At 41.8% G+C, this 26,220-nt stretch overlaps 1 protein-coding gene across 1 annotated transcript in view; it reads left to right on the top strand.

Moving 5' to 3' along the window:
* LOC139212924 (unconventional myosin-XVIIIa-like) overlaps window positions 1-26,220 on the top strand; it is a 58,768-nt gene that overhangs the window by 20,309 nt on the left and 12,239 nt on the right. The window contains exons 13-37 of the mRNA XM_070843492.1: window positions 937-1,107; window positions 1,972-2,062; window positions 2,540-2,732; window positions 4,901-4,987; window positions 6,796-6,934; window positions 7,616-7,775; window positions 7,905-8,091; window positions 8,978-9,203; window positions 9,395-9,504; window positions 10,708-10,773; window positions 12,231-12,359; window positions 16,686-16,829; window positions 17,036-17,125; window positions 17,301-17,420; window positions 17,547-17,664; window positions 18,904-19,031; window positions 19,176-19,330; window positions 20,202-20,325; window positions 20,466-20,666; window positions 21,314-21,424; window positions 22,044-22,148; window positions 22,297-22,443; window positions 22,664-22,777; window positions 23,746-23,862; window positions 24,433-24,516. Of these exons, the coding sequence (XP_070699593.1) occupies window positions 937-1,107; window positions 1,972-2,062; window positions 2,540-2,732; window positions 4,901-4,987; window positions 6,796-6,934; window positions 7,616-7,775; window positions 7,905-8,091; window positions 8,978-9,203; window positions 9,395-9,504; window positions 10,708-10,773; window positions 12,231-12,359; window positions 16,686-16,829; window positions 17,036-17,125; window positions 17,301-17,420; window positions 17,547-17,664; window positions 18,904-19,031; window positions 19,176-19,330; window positions 20,202-20,325; window positions 20,466-20,666; window positions 21,314-21,424; window positions 22,044-22,148; window positions 22,297-22,443; window positions 22,664-22,777; window positions 23,746-23,862; window positions 24,433-24,516 (3,317 nt within the window). The remainder of the gene's footprint in view (window positions 1-936; window positions 1,108-1,971; window positions 2,063-2,539; window positions 2,733-4,900; window positions 4,988-6,795; window positions 6,935-7,615; window positions 7,776-7,904; window positions 8,092-8,977; window positions 9,204-9,394; window positions 9,505-10,707; window positions 10,774-12,230; window positions 12,360-16,685; window positions 16,830-17,035; window positions 17,126-17,300; window positions 17,421-17,546; window positions 17,665-18,903; window positions 19,032-19,175; window positions 19,331-20,201; window positions 20,326-20,465; window positions 20,667-21,313; window positions 21,425-22,043; window positions 22,149-22,296; window positions 22,444-22,663; window positions 22,778-23,745; window positions 23,863-24,432; window positions 24,517-26,220) is intronic.

The following is a 26,220-nucleotide window of genomic DNA, read 5'->3' as shown; positions in this document are numbered from 1 at the left end:
TGCCAGGGCTAAGTTTGTGTTTTGATGATCACATACAATATAAAACTGTGTAAAATACTGTGTACAAAACACAAGAGGGCAGCACTGATCTCTAATTCACCAACAACAAATTAAAAAGACCACATGAAATGAACTGGCTTTTCTCTGTGTGCTGTACTGTCAACACTTGTATCTAATACGTGTCAGTCTTCAAAAGCTGATATTGAACATAGTAGTGTTTTATTCATCTTTAAGAGTCCTACACGCCTCACTGTTTGACTCAGTAACATTCAGTTATTTTGGAAAACCCAGTTTCCTCTTTTTGATGTCTTATCAAAATTCAAATAATTGTAGCTGCAAATATCCATTAAAGCAAATATTTAAATGTCTTTACAACCGTCCTACTTATCATCGTCATAAAGCATGCAGAGCGTCTGCAGTGCTGATGAAATGGATAGAGCCCACTTCTCTCTGTGTGAAATCCCCCAGTTTCTCTCTCAAGTCTTAGAAGATACCACTCCACGGTGGATTAAAACTGAAGTCTGCACTCATATCTGCATGTTTTCCCCACTCAGCCGCTAGATTAAAGAGAAACTCGTGTTTCCCAACAGAGGCCCTTATGTAAATAAATTAATCGTGTCCCCTAATGATAAGTTTTGCTTTCATTCTCAAGACGATAAAAAGGGCAAATGATCACTTCGGCTTCAAAGACTTTTGAACATGAAACAGTACTTGTTGAAGCTGGCGGATGCGTCTTTATTTTTTCAATTGTAGTTACATGTATTGAAGCCACCAACATTTTGAACATGCTTTTAGCGCATATTCTCACCAGCTGTGTCAGTGTCGGCTTGACCAGAGACCTAATCCTACCCTGATTGTCACAAAGCTACCAGGCTAGCCATGTGTCTGGGGTGGCTGGCAGAAGGGCTAATGGACGTTTTCATGCACGTGTCTCAGCTGGCAGGAAACAATTTGCACGTCATGAGTGGGCCCAGAAGGCAGCCTACCTGCTGGGCTGCACCCTGGAGGAGCTCTCCTCCTCCATCTTCAAGCACCGGGCCAAGGGCACCCTGCCCAGAGCCAGCAACATTCGCCAGGCTTCTGACGAAAATGGCACAGCAGATGCAGGTACTCCACAGACCACATTCACCAACAGATTTCCTCACAGTCCCCCCCCCCCTTTCTCTTTGTCACTCTCACTCTGTTTCCACACACATGCACACACATACGCCTCTGCTCGTCACCTGAGGGAAATTGCATGCTGTGGAGAAAGTAAAGCTTATCTTAGTAATGAATACCACAGCTTTACAATGGCTATTGACAGATAAGTATACGCATTATGTCAGGACAAGCAATTTGGAATCTACTCTTCTTCATTGTCCTTGAAATCATAATTGTCCTGCATTGATTTTGCACATGTGCTGGTCCTCTGACTTCTATCGAAACTGCAACACACTTTGAAGGACATGAAGGTACAGTTAAAAAAGACTGCCACAGTGGGGATGGACAGAATTCACCTCTGTTTCACCTTTCCTGTATCTGCCCTAACACATGAACATGCAGTCATAGATGTGAATGCAGGCATGAAAATATCCCTCAGGCACATAAACTCACTATTTTGTGTGATAGTGTAATGAAATAGGCGAGCCTAACAGGTGGCCATTGCCGCTAGGCACAGACATGAGCGTGCGCTGTTTGATCTGGCCAATTCAGAAACACCTGAGTCCTAAATGACACTGCTATACAGAGGCAATTTCAGGCCCAGTTTGAATACTTTATGCCTTTGGGCATAATTTGCACAAACATGATGTTATTGTACGTTGTTTTAGAGGCAAAACGTTGTGGCCTTAGTTGTATTCTAGCTTTCACAGCAAACATTTCAAAACATTTCTTCTTCTAATTCAACTGGATCTAATGTTATTTGCTGATAGAGTTGCTGTTGTGAAATGGTTATTTCTCATGTTCTCTGTGTCTGGCTGCCTCTCATACCAGGATCCAAGGCTACGGCCATCGAGTGTTTAGAGGCCGTGGCATCTGGGCTTTATTCTGAACTCTTCACTATCCTCATTTCTTTGATAAACCGGCAAGTATTTTTGACCCAGCACTTTACTGAAGCTGTATTAAATTGAAGATGTCATGTTCTTGGCTGCACCATCGTATAATGGAAACATGCAGATGCCTTGTGCAGGATTTAATAAATACTGTTACTTCAGCTTGACATATTTGATGTCTTTCTACTATTTTGTATATCTATTTGTCATCTTTAATTTCATTTTGCACTACGATAGTTTTCAGGGGTTTTAGCAGTGCTTTTCCAGACAATGTTGGTTTTCGGAGTGTAAAAGACTATGTTAACATGGGTTTAGGTTTTATGGTAATTGTATTAGGAATATGTGTTGTGAGGGTTAAAGCTAGGGATGTTGTGGAGAGAGCCAAGGTTAAAGCCAGGGGTTATATGCAGTGAATGTAATCAATAAAATATTTTCTCAAGTATCACATTGCTAATGCTGGTGTGTATGCATGTGTGTGTGTGTGTGTTTGTTTGCCCCGTGCACTTCAGGGCCTTGAAATCCAGCCAGCATTCCCTGTGCTCGCTGCTCGTTGTGGACACACCAGGCTTTCAAAACCCCAGGCTGGCTAAACGCGAGTGTGGCGCAACCTTTGAGGACCTGTGCCACAACTACACTCAAGAACGTCTGCACACCCTCTTCTACCAGCGTACCTTCGTTCAGGAGTTGGAGCGATACAAAGAGGTAAGGACATGTGCAGTATGCAGCATGCATACATGCAGCCTTATTCTGGTTGTCTCTTTCTTCCTCCTACCTCTTTCCCTCTCTCCCTTTGTCTGCTGCGTTCTCTCAGATATATCAGCTCCAATAGTGTGTGTGTTCGCACATCAGATACACTATCCCTCCCACCTTTCACAAGCTGTGACAAGCCAAGTTCATGTGTCAGACCTTCTCATTAGTGATGCCAGTCTTCACCTCTTCTGCTGTGATCAAAGTAAAGTCACTCACAACTGCCTTTGGGAGACACGCCCAGCTTGCACAGCAGTGGCGTTGCTCACAGATGAAGGAACTGTGTTTCTTCTGTCCTCCTTTGCTTTCTGCCTAGCTGTGCTGGACTTCAATAACTGGCCACAGTCATCCCTAAGCATCTATTTATATATTACTCATATATATATATATATATATGATTTTTTCCCCTTTCATTACTGGCATAAATAGTTTCATCCATCACTGCTCTCCCAACTCGAATCTCAGAAATATCCTTCAGATTCAAAACTCAGCTGATAGCACACTAAAGTTAGGCAGAAATCCAGATCATATTACTTTTAATACAGTGAACAAGGATCCTGGGATTTCCCACCCACATTTCCTCCTACATCACTTGCCTGAGAGAAAGGGAATTGGAGCGAAATGAAGTATTGCATGTATCTGTGTAGTGTAATTCTCTCTTGTCAGTGGATCTTGAAAATATAAGAAGCTGTGAAACTGTCATTGAAAACTGGGTCAGACTCATTTAAAACGGTGCACAGTATCAACAGTGGCAGTGACAGGCAGGTTAAACTGTGATACCCACAAGAGGCATATGCTTTATATTTTGGAATGCAGCTGAGTGCTGAGTTTTTTGTATACCCTCTTCTCTTGATTCTCCACATCAGAGAACAAAAATGATTTGGGCTACTTCACACACACACAGTCAACTCAAACACTGGCATCTGTCACGGCCACACTATTAGCACTGCCAACGTTTTCCCACATCTCTAGTGCAGCCTGCACTTTGTCACTGTGAGCTGCTGCTTGCCTGTTTTGCTCTGGTCAAGGTGATTTAGATATTTATTTCCACTTTATCCCAGAAATGTTATTATCTGCACATTAATGAAATCATTTAGAGTTTCCATTTACCTATAGGAAAAACAGTCTTCCTAAATGCCAAATGTTCTTGTTATTATAATAGATTTGTTGTGGCTTCTAGTTTTCCTACATCCAATATGCCGTTTTTTTTTCATTTTAATATTCATAATAATCTTTGGAATTATTATAGCTGCCTGCACATTCAGTAGATCTGCCATGATAAAGGGGAATCAGGATTTTAAATTACTTGGATGACTGACACCTATGTGCACAGTTGTGGCCCCACAGGCTGGCTTCTTCTTTGTGGTTTCATCTGGAGAACACCCAGTACCTGGGACGACGCTACGACTAGTAATTATGTTCATTATCAATTAATCTGACAGTCATTTTTTTTTATTATTTCTTGATCGGTCTATAAATTGTCTGAGAATATTAAAAAATACATCTCATAGTTTCCCACAGTCCAAGGTGTCATGTTCAAATGTCTTGTTTTAACACACCAATAATCCAATATCTGAAGATGTTCAGAAGCTGGAAATAGCAAATATTTGGCATTTTGCTTGAAAAATGACTGAATCAAAATACCTGGAGATTCATTTTCTGTTGATTAACTAATTGATTAATGGTTACCACACTCCCTGGGACTCCTTGTGGTAGAAAATTGTGATGTTGACATTCATGTGAGTCAGGATCACATGGAGGCAGTGTCTCCCAGAGCTCATGGCAGCATGGGATCAGTGTTGGGTCAGACTAGTCAGAAATGATCCTGGGTAATCTGTAACTACTACCTCAAGACTATGGATATTTTTCTGAACTATGACCAAAACAGCTATGAAGGACTGTTTTATTCTTCATCACCACATTACCATTTCATGAAAATCAGGCCTCTCTCGGTTAAACGTATTTGTCCATAGAAAATTCTCCAAGGCTCCGAGCTGCCTAGCATGCTGAAATCTCTCATTTCTATTTTCTCTCAAACCAAAAAACAGCACTATTTACATCTCTTTTATTTAGCATCATCACAAATCATTAAAGAGTCTGTCAATCTGCCTGTCTTCCTTCAGGAAAACATAGAGATTGCCTTAGATGACACAGAGCCCAGCACATCGCTGTCTGTAGCAGTGGTAGACCAAGCCTCGAGCCAAGCCCTGGTAAGTTCAGTGTTTGAATGCGTCTCTTGTCTTCATTACTATTTCTTGCTATTTTCACGCATGAATCTGGTGTTGGAAAAATAACTTGCCTCTGAATGCCTCTCAGAACACCTAAGGGACTTGCTTCCCTTTCATGATCTGCTTTCACATGGCAATCTCTGGGCCCCCTTTTGAATATGAATAAGATGATTTGGCATCCAAAGTTTCCTTTATGTGAATTTTTAAATATTGAAAGGTGTTGTTTGGCTCGAAAGAGGGTAGGAGCAGGAAAAGAAAGGTTAAAGAATTGACTTCGAGAAAGAAAATCGATGTTTGGCCTTTGCAGCCTGTGATCTGCACCATGGAAACAGAAATGGCGGAGTTTAGAGAGTCATAGATCACTTTGGTATAATTCCAATGTGTTTGGTTTGAGTGCTTTTTAAAGGGTCCTTGCTCTAATGGGAATGTCATCAGAAGCAGTGAACTGTAGTACATCACATTAAAAACCAAAGGGGAAAAACACTGATTCTTCAAAGTCATTTCAGAAGTCAACTCTAAAGATCTGCTGCTTAGAATGAAAAGATATTTTGATCAAAGATTTCTTTCCCTCACAGATGTATTTTTTTTTTTCTCCTGTTGTAGCTCAGATGGCCGTTATCACAAACAGCCGTAGTAGCCATAGTTGTCATGTATCTCCTCGAAACTGATAGTCAGTGTTGTATTTGAAGTCAGTGTAGTGTGTGTAGTGCTGATAAGGATGCCTCCAGTGTAACTTCCTGATAGCTGCTAAAACAGTTTTTGGTTTTTTATGCTCCCAGGGTAGACTCAGGCATTAGCCATGCTAACCAAGCTGGCTACCTCAGTGTCGAGATCATGCTCCCCGGAGCTCTTTGTCATCCATAAAACATTAGTGGCTCATTCGAAATGTCTGTGGACAAAAAGTGCATTGTTTAAACTTCTCTGGAGTAAGTCTGGAGGAAGTTTAAGAGACAAAAAAACAAAGTGCGCTTTTTATTTTTATAAGTATACAAAAGTACAGCTGCACTGCCAAGTAAAGTCACATTTATCTGTTTGGTATCAGACAAGGACACAACAGAAACCTTTCCCAAGCACTTAATCCATGCTTATCTGAAGTGGGTTTTATTTTCTCTGTGTTCACAATAATTGTAATACTGGTTGTGTAGCTTTTTAATCCCCTCTCCCCTGCCTCTTTTCATCGTCATGAACTCCTTTTTGTTTCCATTTCCATTATACAGAAAAGCTAATTTGTTGAAATTCTAAATGCTTTTGAAACTTTAATCTCTGATACCAGTCTAACAATCAGGCCTGTTACCATTTACAACTTATAATCAGGCTTATACTGCAGGAACATACAGCACAGCACACTGCTTCACTGATATTTAGTAGAACAGAATATTTAAGGAAACACTGACTATAGAGGCCAACTCGCATTTGAAGGATAATTTTTAGAATCTTTCATAAGCAGCAATATCTTGTTTTGCATCTGTACCCAGGAGGTGGATGAACAATAAAGGCTGAAATACCAAATGATTCATCAATGTGCTCCCGTTACATAGCTAAAGCAAACTAAATGTCCTTGTGGCAAGGTGGTTTGTTATTCACATATGGGGTACTGTCGGCAAAACTGAATCTTTTTGGAGGCAGGTGTATTAGTAAAGAGGGTCAAACAGGTGCAGGAATCGTGGGTAGTCTTCAATTAATTTTGGTCATTTCTACTCATATTCTGTCGCTCCTGAAGGACCAAAGGTAAAACTGAGCATTTTGTGTGTGTGTGTGTGTGTGTGTGTGTGTGTGCATTTATTTGACAGGTACGGACAGTGCGAACAGATGAAGCACGGGGCCTGTTGTGGCTGATGGAGGAGGAGGCGCTGCAGCCCGGGGGATCAGAGGAAACCCTGTTGGGACGTCTCTTTAGCTACTACGGACCTGCTGAGGGCGAGAGTAAAGGCAAGGAGAGGACAAACACACACACACACACACACACACACACACACACACAGTTTTGAAGCTAATACAAAGCTTGGCAAGCATTCTACTATTCTGTATCATAGAGAATGGCCTATTCATATTGATCTAATGGAGTCTACACACAGCAGCATCTGACATATTGACCAATATCATACATTAGATGAGTCATAGAAATCTTTACTATTCAACTTGACAACTGTGACTTCCTAAGGTTAGAGCTTATAGAAAAGCTCTGAGGTGAAGCCTCTCATTCATACTCTTTATGTAAGGCAGAACTGAACTTTTCTCTGTAGCGCATCACCCATATCTCTTTAACAGTCTACCACATCATGCTTGAATCAGACGGTTGCATTATTTATGAAGCCACAGTACCAGAGATTTGAACATTTCATACTAAAACTGCATTGACAGGCTAACGGGGGCCCATGAAGAACTGAGTTTGTCACTGTATCAATAAAGTTTACTGCATGTAGGTCTGTGACAGGCTGCGCATACTAGAGTAATCAAGGCAAGATGAATCATCTTGCTGTCGTAGAACCTTCACGCTGACTATATGAACATTTCCCTGCACTCCTGAAGCAGGCTGTTACATTTTTGTCATCCCTCTGCATGTGTACAATGAGCCAGGGAATCTCACACTACCTCCTACATTTACATCAGGTCACACTTTCCTCCTGAAGAGCGAAAAGGATAATCATTTCTTGCTGGGCCACAGTCACGGGACTGACTGGGTAGAGTACGATACCTGCGGGTGGCTGAATTATGCCAAGCAGAATCCTGCCTCCACCAATGCTGCGAGCCTCCTTCAGGACTCCCAGAAGTAAGCATCATACACATGCAAGAGGAGTCTTGCCTTTGGGGGGTTGTCACATGAAGTGTTACTTAAGTGGATTTAAAGAAAAAAAAACAAAAAAAAAACCTGTAGGCTGAATTTGTGCATCTCTTGCAGGAAGATCATCAGCTCATTGTTCATGAGCCGAGCGGCTGGAGCCACTGTTCTGTCCGGTTCCATCGCAGGCCTTGAAGGTGTCTCCCAGCTGTCTTTGCGACGGGCCACTAGCATGAGGAAGACCTTCACCACGGGGGTGGCTGCTATCAAGAAGAGGTCCTTGTGCATCCAGATAAAACTACAAGTGGTGAGAGGAGACAAGAGAGCCAATCAAACACTCAGGCTTTGTCTTTATGTGCTTGTCCACTGTCAACTCTTAGCGTCAAAACATCATGTGCCGGGTCTGCAGGGGACACAGAGAATCAACCTCCAGCATCAAAGTCTGCACCTTTTTTCACCTGTTGCCTCACAAGAATGTCAATATTGTATTATGTTATAATTTTCGCTTACAAGGATATGTACACATGGCATTGTTGTGATAGATACATTATGGTCAAGAGCTTGGCTAGAGATCTGAGATCTTAGAGAGGTGCGAACTTGACCAATATAATAATTAGTAGTAATACTGGGCTGTTTACTCCCCAGAACGTAAAAACTTAAAGAAGCAAGAACCAGATGCTGGGAAAAGAAAGGAAGAAAACCCAGACTTTGTTTACCGTAACATGGATTGCATAGTCCTTTCTTGCAGCAGGGAAAACAATACTGGATGATTAGGGAAATAAAATCGATATGGAAATGTGTGTATTTCTTTGAAAAACTGTAAAAACTGAAAGCCATTAGTAAAACCTAAAAGCCATCAATCTTATATGTAAATCCAAATTAAGCTTTTACAATATATAGTATAAAGAAACACACACATTTAAATGTTTGCTTTACAAATTTAGAGTGAGGGCTTGACGGCACCATACAGAATTATGGTAGTACAGTACTAACATGTGTTAGTTAGATAGTAAGACACAAAGTTGCTAAAAGTTTGTACGAACTGTAATAATTAAAGATAAGCATGTCAGAACCACTCTACGTAGCATTTGGTTGTTTTAAGCAAAGACGTTTTCATGCAGATCAGTCAGTGGTGGATATTACTTTGGGTGTCGGTCTCATCAGAGTCCCAAACCCTGCTCTGTCTTTTACAGGATGCTCTCCTTGATATGGTGCGGAGGTCCAGGATTCACTTTGTTCACTGCATATTGCCCAAGGCAGATGCCCTGAAGGCTCTCAGTGGATCCCTGTTCAAAGGAGGGGAATGTGAGTCTCAAGGGGAGAGTGGAGATCCCAGCTTAATGCAGCTGGATGTAGCCTTGCTCCGTGCTCAGCTGCGTGGCTCCAAGCTGCTCGATGCTCTCCGGATCTACAGGCAAGGTGAGGTAGCTGCTTAAATCACAAACCAAAGACAGACATAGAAACACAGACCTCTTCATCTCACTGTGTTTGAAAAGAAATCCAACTAAAATCTTTTTTTTTTTTTTTCATAGAGCCCCTTCAGAAATATCTATTACACTCTTCAAACATCCCCAGAATATAATGTTGTTATTCAACACTGACCTTCACAGGTTACCCAGATCACATGGTGTTCTCTGAGTTCCGACGCCGCTTTGATGTGCTGGCACCGCACCTCACCAAAAAGCACGGGAGGAATTACATTGTGAAGGACGAGAAGAGAGTAAGTCAATCAACGAGAGAGGAAAATGTACAGCTTTGCCAGTGGCCGAGCGCAGTGAAGATTAATGTTGTGAAGAGGCAGCTCCATTACATTTACCCCTGATTTGTCAGCAGCCCACTGACAGAGAAATAAACCCTCATTCATCAGAGCCATCGTAATGATCGAACCAACTTAACCTTATCAGTATCATGTCTGTTAAAGAGCCAGATCGGCAGTGAGGCTCAGAAAGTGCTTCACTGTATTCAAAGCTAGAAAATTGATTCAAGTAGATGTGCTTATCATCTTTTGTAATCTGGGCATTGGAAACTAGCTGCCAAGGTTTTTCCCCTGTTGTTTTGACACTGCTTCTTTAGTGCTTTTGTTTAAACTTGATGAATAATGATTGTGTGGAAAAAAAAAGTCTTTAGAAGAAGCTTGGTGTGAGTTTTAGTCTTAGAAGTTAACCATCAGTGAGGGCGTGCTGTGCACTGGTGCATCGGCCCTCTGCGAGAGAGGCTCTGGTTGAACTGCAGTGGGAAGAAAAAGAATAGAAAACTTTGTTTCTAGAGAGGAACGGGCGAGAGAGAGAGAGAGAGAGGGGGGGAGAGAGAGAGAGAATGAAAGAATGGGGTTAAGGGAGAGAAAAGCTCTTTTCCCCCGTGTCTGTGTATCGGGGCTGAGTTTCTGTGGAAACACTGGCAAACAAAAGCCCCTCAGTGCTCGTGGCAAACCTCTCCTGGTGTAATCTAGATGTGGTCTTTCAGTCTAGGGGCTCAAGTAGAGAGAAAAGGCTGAGACAACAATACACCTACAGTATACACAGGATGGTGGATGGATAGGGAGAGGCTCCGGGCTGGCTGATGGTGTACCTCTGCATAGGCTGTATGTGTTCAAAGCTGCAACAGGGCCAAGACCTCCAGGGGTTCATGAGGAATAAGGCAGGAGCAGGTGGATTCTGGGGGACAAGTTATAATTGGTTTGTGGTTGGGGTTGGTAGGTTCTGAGGAGCCAAACTTTTCCCATGCTTACTGACTTACTCTCAAAACAAAATCCAGTCAGGAATGGATGTGGGAGAGGAGGGGAAACTGTGCTGTGCTATTAGTTCAGCATGGCAACTGTGGACTACTGAAGTGTTGCGGTGTCAGTAGAAGTTCCCACCGGATCCAGCGTGCGCGTGACTAAGTGTGTGTGTGCGTGTTTTTGTACATGTGTGCCTTTATCCAGGCTGTGGAGGAGCTACTGGAGTCCTTGGATCTGGAGAAGAGCAGCTACCACATGGGTCTGAGCAGGGTGAGTAGTGCCACCACATGTCAAACCACAGCTTTAAAGTTATTGAATAAACCTTTGCTGTGAATCGCTGCCCGTTTCACTCCTCCTAGAGCTCTGGCTGCTGTACACTGCTCTTTTTATCCTTATATGTCTTCTTTGGAAGGCACACTTGCCGTCTGGGGGAGTGTGTCTTTCACTACACCTGTCCCTCTTTGAGGTTTGTTTGCCATCCTTCTTTGGAGGGTTGCCAAGCCTTGCCCCTTCTTTCCCTCTTTTAGCCAGTGGCTACCCGAGAGGCATGTCTCTACCCTGCCCGGCTATGTGACTGTAATTCCCTCTTTCTTTTTAGATCATTAGAGCACATTCTCGAAACTGATGGCCCTCTTTGTTTTTCACCACGACCGTTGTAAAGTAATCACAGTAAACACTGCCTGGCACACTGAGGTCTAATCCTATCAGCTGGAAAGTGGCCATCAGCCAAGAAGGAAATCAAAGGAAACAATAATGTACAAAACAGTGGAACTTATGCTCTCAGATGTGTGCGTACGGGGCCCTTTTAAAACACACACAACACGAGAATGGTTTCGAGGCAGCTTCACATGGTGCCACACTTTGGAGTGTGAAATGGGCTCAGAAGTAGACAAGCACAGTTGGCCATTCACAAAGCATTCCAGTGGCTTCCTAGCATCCTGCCTCACTTGCATGCCAATTACACCCAGCGCCAAATAATCCTATAGCAGTGCAATCACAGCCCTTGACAGGATAAAATCTACCATTAGAAATAGCCACACGTCTAAAAAAAAAGAACAGCTTTATACACTTAAGAAAGTACTACGTGCATTTAATGATGATGAAAGGCAAGTAGCTTCCGCCCAAGCCCCGCTAAGCAATTTGAAAAGCAATATATCACTGATGCCATTGAATGCATCGCTCCTCCCTACTGGTTTGTAAATTCCCCTCCTGAAGCTGCTTGATCATTTCCAGCATCTGCTTTGTTAACAGGATATGGATAAAGCACTGGGATTTGAAGAGAATCCTTGGGTGGAGACAGTTCATCACCCATCCATTTTAATAGCTTGCTGTCATCATATCCTGAACGCATTCGCAGCACCTGACCCCTCTGAGGCACAGACACGATCTGCTTTCCACTGGCTGTTTACCTGTGTTCTACCTTTGGCCCAGATTAGATACGGACAGGGCCGATTGTCAGCGATGATAACTTAATCACAGCTTTCTCACTTAGATAAGACTCACTTGTCCATGGATTACACTGCTTCTTATTGATTTACTGCTTCAGCGCACTTATTTACTTTTTAACTCAGTTCTGTTTTTATTTTGCTCTTGTGTTTCACACCAAAGCAGGGCCTCTAAATCTAATTTCCCCCTGGCTAAAACGCCCATTACACGATCTCTCAATCATTTTATCCTTTGCTTACAAGCTAATTTGATGTTATGCGTGTGTTTGTGTTTTGCTCTAGTTGTTCTTCAGAGCTGGCACCTTGGCTAAGCTGGAGGAACAGAGGGATGAGCAGACCAAGCGTAACCTAACCCTGTTCCAGGCTGCCTGCAGAGGCTACCTGGCACGTCAAACCTTCAAGAAGAGAAAGGTAGGCATGACGTCCCATTGAGAACTTTGGCTCAGTCTTGAGTTAAAGTAAGTCTGAGCCCAAAACACCAAAGATAAATATGAATAAGGCCGTGCAGTATTTATCTATTACACAGTTAATCTAAATCATCATTTTAATGAGAGAAAATCAACTTCACTTCACATTACTTTAATAAACTGCAAAAGTATCAAGGTAAATTTTTCTGCTTAGCTGTTCTTTTAATAAAGTAGGTGAAGAATGTGAGTTCCGGGGGCCTTGTTGCCTAGGAGTCCACCAGGAGTTGAATGTTCCTCGCTCAGAGCAAATTTTATTGCCTGTTTGCTCTGCTCTTGGGGTAAATCTGACCAGCTCTGCTGTAAATCTTCAACTAATTATAAATTTGCTCTCCAAATCTATCGCCCTTACCCCCCCTCCGTCCTGCACTGTAATCCATCCAATCAGGTCCCCCAGGGGGGACATTTGATAGTGACAGATTCATTTCTGTTGCATTTTATCAAACTGCTCCCCTTAAATGCAGCCTTATCAAACGTGCTGCTGACTCACACACCCATCAGCTCCACCCATCTTCCATTTTTCTCCCAGCATGTGATAGCTCCATCTCTCTGGACCTCATACATGTCCTCTTGTGATGTATGAAGCCCCGGAGTCCTTCTCCCTCTCTGTGATTACTATTTAAGTGAATGTGCCGCTTCAGCTGGCTAGTGATGAACCAGCAGAAACAGAATCAACATCGCTGCTCTCCATTCAGCATGACATGCTGTTAGTGCGTAGATATCTTGTGTCATTTGTATATGATGCCAGTGAAACTATTAAACTGTCGTCTTTGCAATAAGGTAAATCACCACGACCTTCTACATTACTGGACTTCCTGCTCTCTTCTGTGATGACTCTTTTTACCACAAATATTTGAGTAACGGAAGTTGGTTGAAAATGGGTTGTAGTGCATAGTGAATGTATTTTCTTTATTAAGGTTGATCAAAGGTTGTTGCGCACACAGTGAAGCAGGCAAAGAGCCCGGTGCTTCATAATCTGCTAATACTTGAAGAAAAATCAACAGCGAGGCGACCTTTCAAAATTGCCAGGCGACTGCGCAATTTCAAAATCCATTAGCAAAGAAGCTATTTTTTCCCTCTGCCCCCACATGTGCCCCCTGTCTCCTACAAATGTATCTATAATAGAAAGATAAGGCTTTATTTTTTATTTTATCTTGTAATTTCATTGCTCTTAAAGTCAATTTAGGTTGGCGTTGTGAGATGTAACATGGAATTATAAATGTGATGAGACCTCCTATCAAGTCAGGACTGTAGTGTACACTGTAGTGTGGGGGCTCAAAAGTAAAAATGAAATTAATTTTGTTACTCATACTCTTGTCAAGATAGTGGATTCGATAATACCTGTTTACCGATTTACTAACTATTTACCAAAATTATGTTCCTTTAAAAGTAAGTTACTAAAGTTTAACAGATTTGTTAAATGGACTCTTGTTTTCATTCAAGTGTTGCCGTCTGAGCATGAAATTATAAAAAAAAAGGCCTTTTAATCATAACCCACAGTGTAATTAAAAAAACTTAGGATAATATCAGAGGATGACAGATCACTGATAAGATATTTGGATAAAAAAGCCAATCATGCTGAGCTACGTGTTACGCTTCCAAACATACACAGTGCACGACCCATTCTGAATCAGTGTCGGATGCAGCTGGGTATTCACTGCACTGGAATAGTCCAAACATGCATCGTCAAACTCCAGACTTACCGATAATGGAATGATATGACAGGTCATGTGAAGCCCAAGAAGTTTTGCTTTTTTGATTCAATCTTAAATTTCTAAAAATATAAAATCAAACTTTTTTTATCATTATTGGTTCAGTGCCTGCAGTCATAAGTGTGAAAATGTGTGCTGTAGGGAAATCAGAAGTGAGGAGCAATGTCAACTCTGACTTCCTTTGACCTTTTTTCCACCTGCTGCTCAGGCAACTACCATGCGCTTGATTTATTATTATTCAACTGGTACATGTATGAGACGCAGCACAGCCTCCTCTTGCAATGATTACCTGAAGGGCATTTCTGTCCTCCTGAATCTCATTCTCTTTTTTAGTAAACCAAATAAAATCAATATTTCAGCACAGAGCAGGATTACATTAAAAACAAAAAGGAACAAACACTGCGTTTGCTGTTTACAGTGGTTTACCCTGCACCAGCTGGCACCCACAGGAGGGACTAATGAGCACATGGAAATCTTCAGTTTACTCCTCATTCTTTTTATGTTTTTCCTGATTCAATTAGTTGACACCGGAGTAATGGAACAGAAGTGAGGCTGTGGAGGATTATTGAGAGATTTTCATTTCCTCCTCTCTCAATGTAGAAGATTTACAGAGAGAGTTGCTGTTCAATTTCAGAATAATCATCGTATAATGACATCCAGTTTGCACCCTTGCTGTTACCCTGTTATCCCTCTGTAGGAAATTCACTGGGCTCCATTCCCTCTTGCACTGTTGAAGAATTTTGTCTTAGCAAGTACAGTAGATGATAATTTGCCTCTGGATCAATGTAGATGAGTTCTGGTGAAGCCTCTCAGACACTAGCTGGATGATCTATAGGGATGTGACAGAAAGCCACAAGTTCCCTTGATTGATATTCTGTGGCATGTTAACCTTGTGAAGCTGTGCCAAGACCATGTGACATTAAATGACAAAACCACAATTCTCTTGTTTCTTTCCTCTTTCAACTGTCTCCTCAAGGGGACAGCCTGACATTTTAAAAGTCTGTTATTTTGCCTCAGCAGGCACTTTATTGCAGTGGGAGTTTTGTCCTTCAGGTACCCTACAAATGTTTTTTTTTTCTTAGTTATTTGCATTGAAATCAGTGTAAAGCAGCAAGCATAAAGCTAGCATAAGCCTAGTAATACTATACCTATGCCTTGAACATTTTCCCTCCATCACAACAATGCTCAGTGAATGTTAATATATATCTTATACAGGGGATTTTACAAGATATCACATTCATTTAAAACACGCAATCCCATAGTTCCTTACTGAAGGAACATGAATACCTCCCAGTGTAAAGGCACCGATAGGCTCTGCATTCGTATGAGGCACATTTCTTTGTGTTCTGTGTACATTTTTTAAGGCCATGTTAAGTAAAAGCTAGGATTATGGCTCTTTGAAATGTATTTCAGGATTGAAATGTCATTTGATAGTATCATGATAATAATATTAGCCAGCCTTGGCAAAGCAATAGGTCCCTGATTGGGCCAGTCCTTTAGCAAGGCATTATTTCATGTTGAAGAAATCCCCACAAACGGAGCATTAAGCGTTCGCTTCAGAGGCGGGATCAAGGTGACATGAGACTCATATGTCAGTCTTACATGTGTGGAGACATGCCTGAATACATGCACACACATATGCACTAAAAATACACCTATATTTAAAGGGAATTGTGAGGAAGAGAATGGGAAACATGTTTTTTTGACTTAATCTTGGCTCACAATCCTAATTCACGTCACAGTGTTTTACAGTTGTCACACCCTCTCAATGTCATGTGAATACCAAAGTGTTTATCCACGGTGTTCATGTGGTATAATCTTTTGTTTGTTTTCCATTCATTTTTAGACTAAATATGACAAGTGCGACCTGTTTAAGTATTCTGTCAGAGATTTGCTGCATTTTTCTCCGTGTTAAGGCTTTCACTGTGTGACAAATCCTAATTGGTCATAGAGAGTACCTTCAGGGCGATATGTACCTGATGCTGAGAATTGTGTTGCTTTAATTGGGTTTTCCCATAATCTGCTGCTGCTAGAGAGCCTCATGCATAAGCAGCATAGAAAATGTGTAATACTTGGAATTAGCTGCCAACATGTTTGATTTAATTAATCAAAAATTAGCTTCCAGCCTTGGAATGCACTCTGCAGAAACTCTCCAGAGGATGCTGGCAAGTCCTGGAATAGCTGGTAGCCCGTACACAGGCAATATAGCACAAGAATACGAAATTAAATGTTTTCCAAATACTGTTTGTTGGTAACAGTAGATGAGTTCTGTAAAGCATTTATTTCAGTGAGTAATTAAGATTTTCCTAGTTGACTGGCATTGTTTAATTGACCTGCATTTAACACCATGTTCTGGACATATTGCTGCAGTAAAGCTAATATTATCTGTTGTCTTGATTATGAAACACTTACTTGTGTTAGAGGATTAATTAGCAGATACAGTTTTAAGAAATTGCATCAATATTACACGACCATTGGTTTGGTACGTGTATCTCTGAATAACAAGCCTCATTCTCTAATATCTTCCTTTTTGGTGACTGCTTGCCCTTACGTGTTTTCAGATTCAGGATCTGGCAATCCGTTGCATCCAGAAAAACATCCTGAAGAACCGCGGTGTGAAGGACTGGCCATGGTGGAAGCTCTTCACCACAGTGCAGCCCCTCATTCAGGTTCAGCTCACCGAGGAGCAGATGCGAAGCAAAGACGTGAGCAGGCCTTTTTTGTCTGATACACCCTCATCTTATACATTCCTCACAGTTCGACGGCTTCTAACCCACTTTCAGAATGCACCACCTGCCACTACAGCATAGAACTTCCTGTTATTTATTTTTTATATTTCCTTGTTAGATGTCACATTTTAAACCTGCAGTATCACGTGTAACCTATAAAGCCATATTATTCTGTGCTCCAGGAGGAGATACAGCAACAGAAACTGAAGCTGGAGAGGGTGGAAAAAGAGCGAAATGAGCTGAGACTGAACACTGATCGATTGGAGAGCAGGGTAGGTCCCTTCGCATGTTACAATGCATGCTGGGAGGATGCTGTTTGAGCTCTGTGGTGGCGCTCTTGCATTTCAGTTAAAGAGTTGATCACTTACTTGTACAGGAAAAGTGGCAAGCATTTTGTAGTTTTTCATTACATGCTCTGTGTGTGTGTGTGTGTGTGTATGTGTCCAGATCGCAGAATTGTTGGCAGAACTGGCTGATGAGAGAAGCACTAGTGAGTCAGCGTCCCAGTTGCTGGAGACTGAGACTTCAGAAAGACTCCGTCTGGAGAGGGACATGAAGGACCTCCAGGCACATATAACACACACTGATATGAACCCGCACTGTAACATCACGATATTTCAAAAATTCAGATTTTAATATGACTGCTGACTGCTTTTTTTTCCTTTGATTGATATGTCAATCTCTGCATTCCAGGCTAAGTTTGACACCATGAAGAAACAATTAGAAGCACAGGAGATGGAGGTGATGGAAGCTCGGCTCCTGAAAACATCAGAGCTCAACGGGGAGCTGGACGATGACGATGATGATGCTGGTTAGTTGAGCTCCGGTCTGCTAGTTATCATTTCCAGGTGACAACATAGACCCCCAGAGGCTGCCACCCACTGCCACTATATTAATTCTACGCCCAAAACTTGAGGAAAAACAAACTTTGAGTATGTGACTTGCAGTGACTTCTCTCTCTCGTTGCCATTCTTTTAAAATATTTGTTTTCAGTTCTCTAATTAATTGTACTTTGTGGCATTGGCATCATCTTGCCAAGGCCTGCCTAATAGGCATGTCAGCTTAGGTCAGAAGCATAATTTACTGAACTGCTCATACCAGCATTATGTGCACAGTTTGAAAAATCTCCGTTAGACTAATTGTAGCTGCAGGAATTAGTGGCTTTGTTCAACTGTTTCAGCAGGAGACATGGCAGTGAGACTTGGTCACATCTTGCATAATGCTATTCAGTATAATTTCCAAGTTTGGAATTTATCGCTAGGGGATTAAGATGTTTTCTCTCTGGCATACAACTAATGCCTGTTGCTGATTGGTCTCCACCTGCTGGGCAAGAGAGCTCCCGCTGAGACCATATTGTCCGTGGGACTTTTTTTTTTTTTCTCTGCTTTTCCTCCCCCTTCAACCCACCCCAGCAGACAAGCCATTACAGAGCATATCAGAATTCTTAGATGAATGAGAAAATAATCGTTGGGATCAGAGCCGGTGGCCCTGCAAGTTGTCATTATGCTATATATATGCTAATGAGCAGCACTGATGGAGGAGCCGGTGTTGGTATGTGAAGGAGAAATGGACAGCCACTAAAATGATAAGGCTTGGAAATGAACCTGAACCTGAATGTCTGCCTGGCCGCTGTTATAGTTCTGATAGCCTCTGACAGCTCCAGAATTAGGGTCGGCTAAGAACTGTGGAAAGTGCCACTTAGACATGTCCTTCTCTAACTACTATTGTGGTGTGCTCAGAATTCTTACCTCAGGTTTATCCAAGATTATAGCTGAAATGCAGAGGCTGCTTTGCAGTTTCCTGTCGAATGTTTTGACCTTAAAAGGTCGGGATTTGATGAAAGAAGTTTTATTTCCTGAAAGATTATATTATTTCGGACCTTGAATGTGATAACCATCTCAGCCACTACAGTGCACTCCATAATCCACAGCATCCATCATTTCTGAGCTTCTAAACCTTTTCATCTGTATACCCTGCTAGGCCTGCATTAAAGGCAGGAAACACCCAAATGTCATACAGACATTTTCTGACTTATATGTCCTTCTTCCAGGAGGCGAGTGGCGGATAAAATACAACCGAGCCATTCGTGAAATGGACTTCACCAAAAAGAAACTCCAGCAGGAGTTTGATGACAAACTGGAGACGGAGCAGCAGAGCAAAAGACACGTCGAGAGAAGGGCAAGAAACGTTTGATAATGTTAACAAACATGTACTTGTAACACTTGTAATAATGTAATAATAACGATATGCATTGAACAGAACTGAAGGATAATAATAAAAATGTCTATGTTGTTTTACATGTGTTGTGTGCGTGCGCTGCAGTTGGCTGATTTGCAGACAGATAACGAGGATGTGCAGCGCTCTGTGCAGCAGCTGAAGAAGAAGTGCCAGAAACTGACGGCAGAGCTGCAGGACACCAAACTACACCTGGAGGGCCTACAGAGCCGCAACCATGATCTGGAGAAGAAACAGAGGAAGTCAGTTTCTTTGTCTGTCTAGTTGTCTGCCTGTCTGCCTCCCTCTACTTGTATATCTGTCTGTCTCTATGTTCTTTTTCCTTTCATGAACACACATTACAGACAACATATTGCTCTTTTCTCTTTGGAAGGCCAGGCGCAGACACTCTGACCCACCCGGCAGAACACTAACGTTTTTCTTTAATTTGAATAGTGACTGAGATGTTCTGTAATCTGTGGAATTGCATTAGCTGAGAAAATGACTCAGACTTTAAGCACTTGAGAAGCTATCGCTGTGGCAGAATGTGATCTCTCCCCTGTGGCTAATTGAAGATGCTCTGTGGGTGAAATTATTTTCAGCTGCGCTTCAGAGAGAAAAAACAGGGAATTACAGCGAGCTGACAGCATGAAACACTTAGCTGTTAAGTTCACTAACCATAAGTGTTTCTGCCCTAGACAATTGAAGAAAACATTTTGCACATTATTACAACCCAGTTGTAAATTGATGGCTAATGGAAGGGGATAGCAGTGGAGGCTAAAATAGAGGTAGCATTGTACTGATGCCAAGGATAGCTTTATAAGCTTAAAGTCTGCTGAGTTACAGGAGCTCTGGTAAGATGTTGTGTTAGCAGGCTGAATGTATCATAATTTCACAGAACCATGACAATTTATGATGACAGATGACTTGATGTAACAGTATTATCTGCTAAATCTCCTGTAGCCTCAAGCCTTTGGTGAACTGGGACGTACTGACACTTAATGTTATTAGAGATCCCTAACAGTTTACTATGATACTTAACTGCTCAACCCTGCGGAGCCCTAGTCTTATGTGCAATTAAGATTTTGCTGAGGTGTGTATCCGTGCATGTATTTGTGTGTGTGTGTTTTCCAGATTTGACCTGGAGCAGAATCAGGCTCAGGCTGAGGTACAAAGAGAAAGGAGCCAGAGGGAGAAGCTGGCTCGAGAGAAAGACATAATGACTGGTGAGATCTTTAACCTCCGCCAGCAGCTGCAGGTAAGCCACTTTACACTACATACTTCATATGTCCTCTGGTGTCCTCTCTCTGTGGACCGCATATCTGGTCTCTGAGCTCTCTGTTTGACATAACTGGGCTGGTCCAGATGTGTGCCTCACTGTGCCTCACCCGCCTGCAGGACAAGGACGTTGAATTGTGCGCGGCGAATATGAAGGTGCAGCAGCTGGAGGCAGAGCTAAAGGATCTGTCCTCCCAGGAGTCCAAGGATGAAGCCTCGCTGGCCAAGGTCAAGAAGCAGCTTCGCGACCTCGAGGCCAAGGTGAAAGACCAGGAGGAGGAGCTGGACGAACAGGCCGGAACCATCCAGATGTTGGAGCAGGTACAGGGTGGTGCAGATGTGTTATTTCATACTGTATGGAGAAATATTTGAGTTTGTACTCCCAATAACTCACCTCTGGCTGGCAGAGAGCTCTCAGCACCCTCTGCCATTTAACACTAACGTGTTACTACTGGACTTACAACTTGCACTACAGTTTTTATTTAACTTGCACTTTAGTGTTACCCTGCACTTTACATCTGGTACTATTCTACTCTGCACATTACATTTGGTACACTGGTATTTATTTACCTGCTACACACAACATTTGTACATTTTTATTTTGCTTATTTATTGTTTGTATTCATGGTGGTGGTCACTTATCTATCTATCTATCTATCTATCTATCTATCTATCTATCTATCTATCTATCTATCTATCTATCTATCTATCTATCTATCTATCTATCTATCTATCTATCTATCTATCTATCTAACAGCTGCCTATGTCATGCAATTCAATGTTTCAAACTCTTTCTCCTGTAACTCCCCTCTACTGTAATATAAGACTCTGTCTCCTCTTTTTGAAGATATCATTTTGGAAGAAAACCAAAAAAGTCTTGTTTCTCTTTTGTTTTTTCTGGTTTCTGTGTCGTTGCATTTATTTTTATACGTGTTCGTTATACGTGTGTGTCCCCATCATGTACTTAGGCTAAGCTGCGGCTTGAGATGGAGATGGAGAGGCAGCGGCAGACCCACTCTAAGGAGATTGAGAGTAAGGATGAAGAGGTAGAGGAGATTAGGCGGTCCTGCAGTAAGAAGGTAGGCGCTGCTCATTCTCACTCTTAAATTTGTGCTACTTTTTCTAATACACGGCCGCTCTGTGTTGAGCCAACAATAATATAGCCTGGTCAAGGCAGCGCTGAGAAATACACATTTGTATTCAGAAATGTGTGTTGCAGAGATTCCTGCACATCACAGCTTATGAAGTTCTTGAATGGCTCTTTCAAGTTTATGTTAGTTTTCAGAATGTGTCCCATGTGGTATACAAACGTGCTGTTTTCATCAGAGGAATGTATATAATAATTCTAAACTATGGATTATACTGCAGGGGCTGCCTATCATGTGTTATCATGCATTATGTATACCAAGCACAGCATTGGCTAACACTGTTGCGTCTACCAAACACAGTCCATGCATATTGATAACAAAATAAATACAACTTAGAATTCAAATAGTGCTTGTGTCTATATTATAAATGAAAAAAATGGATTTTGATGAAATAAGCAGATGAGCAGATCTGCTCAGGGGGGATCCATGCGTCTTTGATGTGTGAGAGCAGGCATGTCTAACAGGATGGTCGATGTTGTGTTATGTCTGACTGTGTTTATCGCCGATCATCTGTTTGCGCAATCTGACACTCTGCTCGTGTGTCCTGCAGCTGAAACAGATGGAGGTGCAGCTGGAGGAGGAGTATGAAGACAAGCAGAAAGTGTTGCGTGAGAGAAGAGAGCTGGAGTCCAAACTGCTGAATGCCCAGGACCAGGTACTTCCATCACTCTGCCTCTGGTCTCTGTCAGTGCAGTTAAGCGTGCGCCACTTCTTTTGATTGGAAAGAAACTGCTTTTGAGTCTTGAGAGGATAGAAAAGCATGCGTGGCAATACTTGCTAGGGAAGTCTGTTTGGTCATTCAGGTGGGCCAGAGGGATGTGGAGACAGAGAAGAGGCTGAAGAAAGACCTGAAGAGGACCAAAGTCCTTCTGGCTGATGCACAGATTATGCTGGACCACCTGAAGAGTAATGCCCCCAGCAAGAGGGAGATTGCCCAACTCAAAAATCAAGTATGTCACTCTATTGAACACTTCACTGCGTCCCAGCAGATGATGGTTTGAAACTGTGGTGTACTTACTGAGTAAGCAAGAAAAGCAAAAAAACACACACTTTTTTGAACTTTGGTCTCAGAGTATAAAAATGATCCACAGGTTGATAAATCCTTATTTCTCTGCTCGTTTGTCCCTCACCTCTCCCATGGTACCTTTTCCTCCCTCCTGATTCTCCTAGCTGGAGGAGTCAGAGTTCACATGCGCGGCAGCAGTGAAGGCTCGGAAGAGCATGGAGAATGAAATAGAGGACTTGCATATCCAAATGGAAGACGTGGTCAAAGCTAAGATGTCGGTGAGTTTGTTAGCTGTGTGTCCCGAGGGCGCAACGTATGATGTAGAGCGGAGCTGCCTTCATTTTGTTCTCATGAGTAGACCAGTCACTTCTACATATCATTCTAACACAATAGGTTTTATTTGTATGTTCATAACCAATAGTGTGAATGATATTACACATTTATTGACATTGGAATATCCTTCTCCTTCTTTTTCATCTCAGTGCAGAAACAGAAAAGAAATTGGTTCTGTAAACGTTTCTATACACTTCTTTTGGTGAGCAAATGAAGCCGCAAACAACAAACAATGTTTAATTAATGGGGACTGTTGCCTCAAATTTTCACTCTTCAAAATAAGGCAGGGGTTTTATATTAATATGCACACATCATCAAGCCATGGTGGGATATTAAAATAATAAATGCCCTTTGGCATATATCTGATTTCAACATTTTGCTCTAATGGATAAATAAGCTTTGTCGAATGTTTTTTTTTTTTTTCCTCCATCTGCTCATTAATGGCTGTCTCATGAGAGTACTGTCTGGTTTTCAGACTCGTAGACTGAGGATGTTTGCGTCTCTGGGGATGACACACAGAGTGCCGTGCGCCTGTGCTTTGCTTGTTAATTGCTGCATTTATGGCAAGGGAAGGTCTTGTAAATGTCTCAGATTAGAGAATGCATATTGAGGGCCCAACCCCCCCCAGCTCCCCCCTCTCCTGAACACAGAGGATGAACTCTAAATAGGACATCACCAGTATGCTGCACTGGCTGCACTTTTCCCTGCCTAAATGAGCCAATTGATTATCTCCAATTGGTCTCATCCACCAGCCAGAACCCTGTCCAGATTGTGTTTCATTGCCATTAGATGAGATTCCAGAACTGCCACGGCCTGGCCAGCTAATGACCGTTTATCATATTCAATAGCTCATGAATAAATCCTGTCATCCAATACCAAAGTGTGTGTGTTTCCTTCTCTCTTTGTGCTCCAGTTGGAGGAGCAGATCAGCCGTCTGCAGAGAGAGAAGAATGACCTGCAGTCTCGCATGGAAGAAGATCAGGAGGACATGAATGAGCTGATGAAGAAACACAAAGCTGCAGTTGCCCAGGTAACTAACCTGTCTTAACACCTCGGTGAGCAGTTGGAAAGCCATGAAAATACTGTTGCATAAATTTCTTTGTTATCAGTGCTCAGACCTTCTCTTATAGGCATGTACAGTAAGTCGAAGGGCGCAATAGTAGAAGTGACCATGACCATGTCATGAACTGCAAATATAGAGTAAGTCCTATGGTTTTTTGTATATTGGTTGAAACATTGTGGGGCAGCATTGTGCTGTCTTTAACACTGACATTAACATTCTGTTCTTTTCTGCATGTTTAAGCATAGTGGCTTTGAGGTTTGAAGGACATATCCCTTCCAATCGCTGTGTGTGCTCCGCAAACACAGAGATGCAATCTGTTCTACAGCAGATCACACGAGAAGTGATTTGGCACAGATGTACAATGTTCATTAACCATTTACATTAAAATTGTATTTTTTTTTTTTTTACAGATAATTGAAGCATACGATCGACACACACTTCCTCTCCCTCACACACACATACCCTAATTCTCTGACTGTTTATTTTGTGTGTCTGTATATGCGTGTGTGTACGTGTGTGTGTGTGTGTGTGTGCTAGTCTGCCAGGGACTTGAGCCAGATCAGTGACCTGCAGGCCCAGCTGGAAGAGGCCACAAAGGAGAAGCAGGAGATCCAAGAAAAGGTACAAGGAAGTATTCAAAAGCACTATAGTTGCCTGCCAGGAACCTGCCCGCTGCTTCAACACTTCTCTCTGATGAGATCTCAGCTTTTCACAGAGTTTCTCTGATTATTGTGACCAAAAAAAAAAGAAAAAAGCTTCATTTCTGTGGCAGCTTTCTTTTCAAAATAGCAATGCAATTTGCATTTAAATAGCAGGAATCAGCGAATATTTGGAATAAAGGAGAGAAAAGGTTCCTTTGCCTCTTAGTACTCATATTTAAAAGAAGGGTCATGTACACTCAATTCAGAAGTCTGTTTCGAAGTTTGTTTTAACCAATCGGATCAACTTAAGGCACACATTCTGGTCCTTTCAAGGATTACGTCTTAGAGGTCATCTCTATTGTGCTTTTGTCTGTCATTCCAATCCCAATGCATCGTTATATTCATTAAGATATCAGAAAAATCAAGGAAATTAAAAGATAGTAATTGGAAGCACCTATGAAAACAGTGTCACATGGTGTGGTTTGTTTGCTCATCAGATGGCTTAACTGCTGATGTGATAAATTGCGATAATTGGACATAATAGGGAAACCTTGTTATTGCACGCTGCCCACTTTGTGTGATTCACATGATTATTCCAATCAAGAGAAAAATTGTGGAAGTGCTATTTTACCCTCACACATGAAGAAGGCCATCACAACAGATGCTCACAGCGGAGTCATATTTTCAAATGTCAGGCTCCTGCTGTATGTGACTTTTGTATTTGCTAGCTGAACTGACATCAGCATGTGGGACACATTTTGTAGGCTTATAAATACATGCATGGTAAAACTTTTGCCAAATGTACCTTTAAAGGACAAACAAACTGCATAAAGAGCAAGATTATATATACACTGTTGCCCATAAAGTTGGAATAATTGTACCCCCAATTTTGTTAAAGCCTGAATCCACAGTTTGCAAAGGTTCATTGTGGTTTAAGTTTCACTGTGATATGTTTGGAAGAGTTTGATCAATAAAGTTGAGAAGATATACACTTTATTTATCAAGAATAAATCACATTGTCATAATCATTTCATGAGAAGAGGTAAAAAACATTTTATTCCAACTTTATGGGCAACAGTGTATTTTTTAGAAAATATCATTGTTATTCATCTAACGGCTCCACCATCAGGTCAAAATTGTAATTTGTCCAATATTTTGATTTATGACCAAATAGTGGTCCCCATCAGTCAGCATGCTAACACACTAAACTGAATGGATAACTTGGGAGACATTATACCCGCTAAGCATCAGCATGTTAACATTGTCATTGTGAGCATGTTAGCAGGTTGACATTAGCACAAGGCACAGCTGCCTAACAGCTCACTGACTAACAGCTTTGTACTTGAATTAAATCACTGTCACAAACCTGGAGCTAAAGTATTTTGGTCTGATTTATTCATTTCAGGGCTGATTGGTTTTGTTACTGCATCCTGTGCTTGAGTTGTCAGCTAAACCATTGAGGCTAGGCATAACTGTGGATTCATGTGGTTAAAAGGTTAATGCAGCTGATTTACGCCTTTGTTGATAATAGTGCTTTTATAATAATAGCGTTTTTCGGATGTTGCACTATTTGTTCAGGGGATGACCTCTAACATGTCATTTGTGTCATGTATTAATGCATGCCCATTTACTTTGTTGATGCGGTTGTTTGCGAAATGAACGTCCTCTGGGGCTGAATTTAGCT

The sequence above is a fragment of the Pempheris klunzingeri genome, chromosome 14, assembly GCF_042242105.1.
Source record: "Pempheris klunzingeri isolate RE-2024b chromosome 14, fPemKlu1.hap1, whole genome shotgun sequence".
Lineage (NCBI taxonomy): Eukaryota > Metazoa > Chordata > Actinopteri > Acropomatiformes > Pempheridae > Pempheris > Pempheris klunzingeri.
Note: the sequence above shows the minus strand (reverse complement) of the source record. Positions and strands in the feature narration are given on the sequence as shown.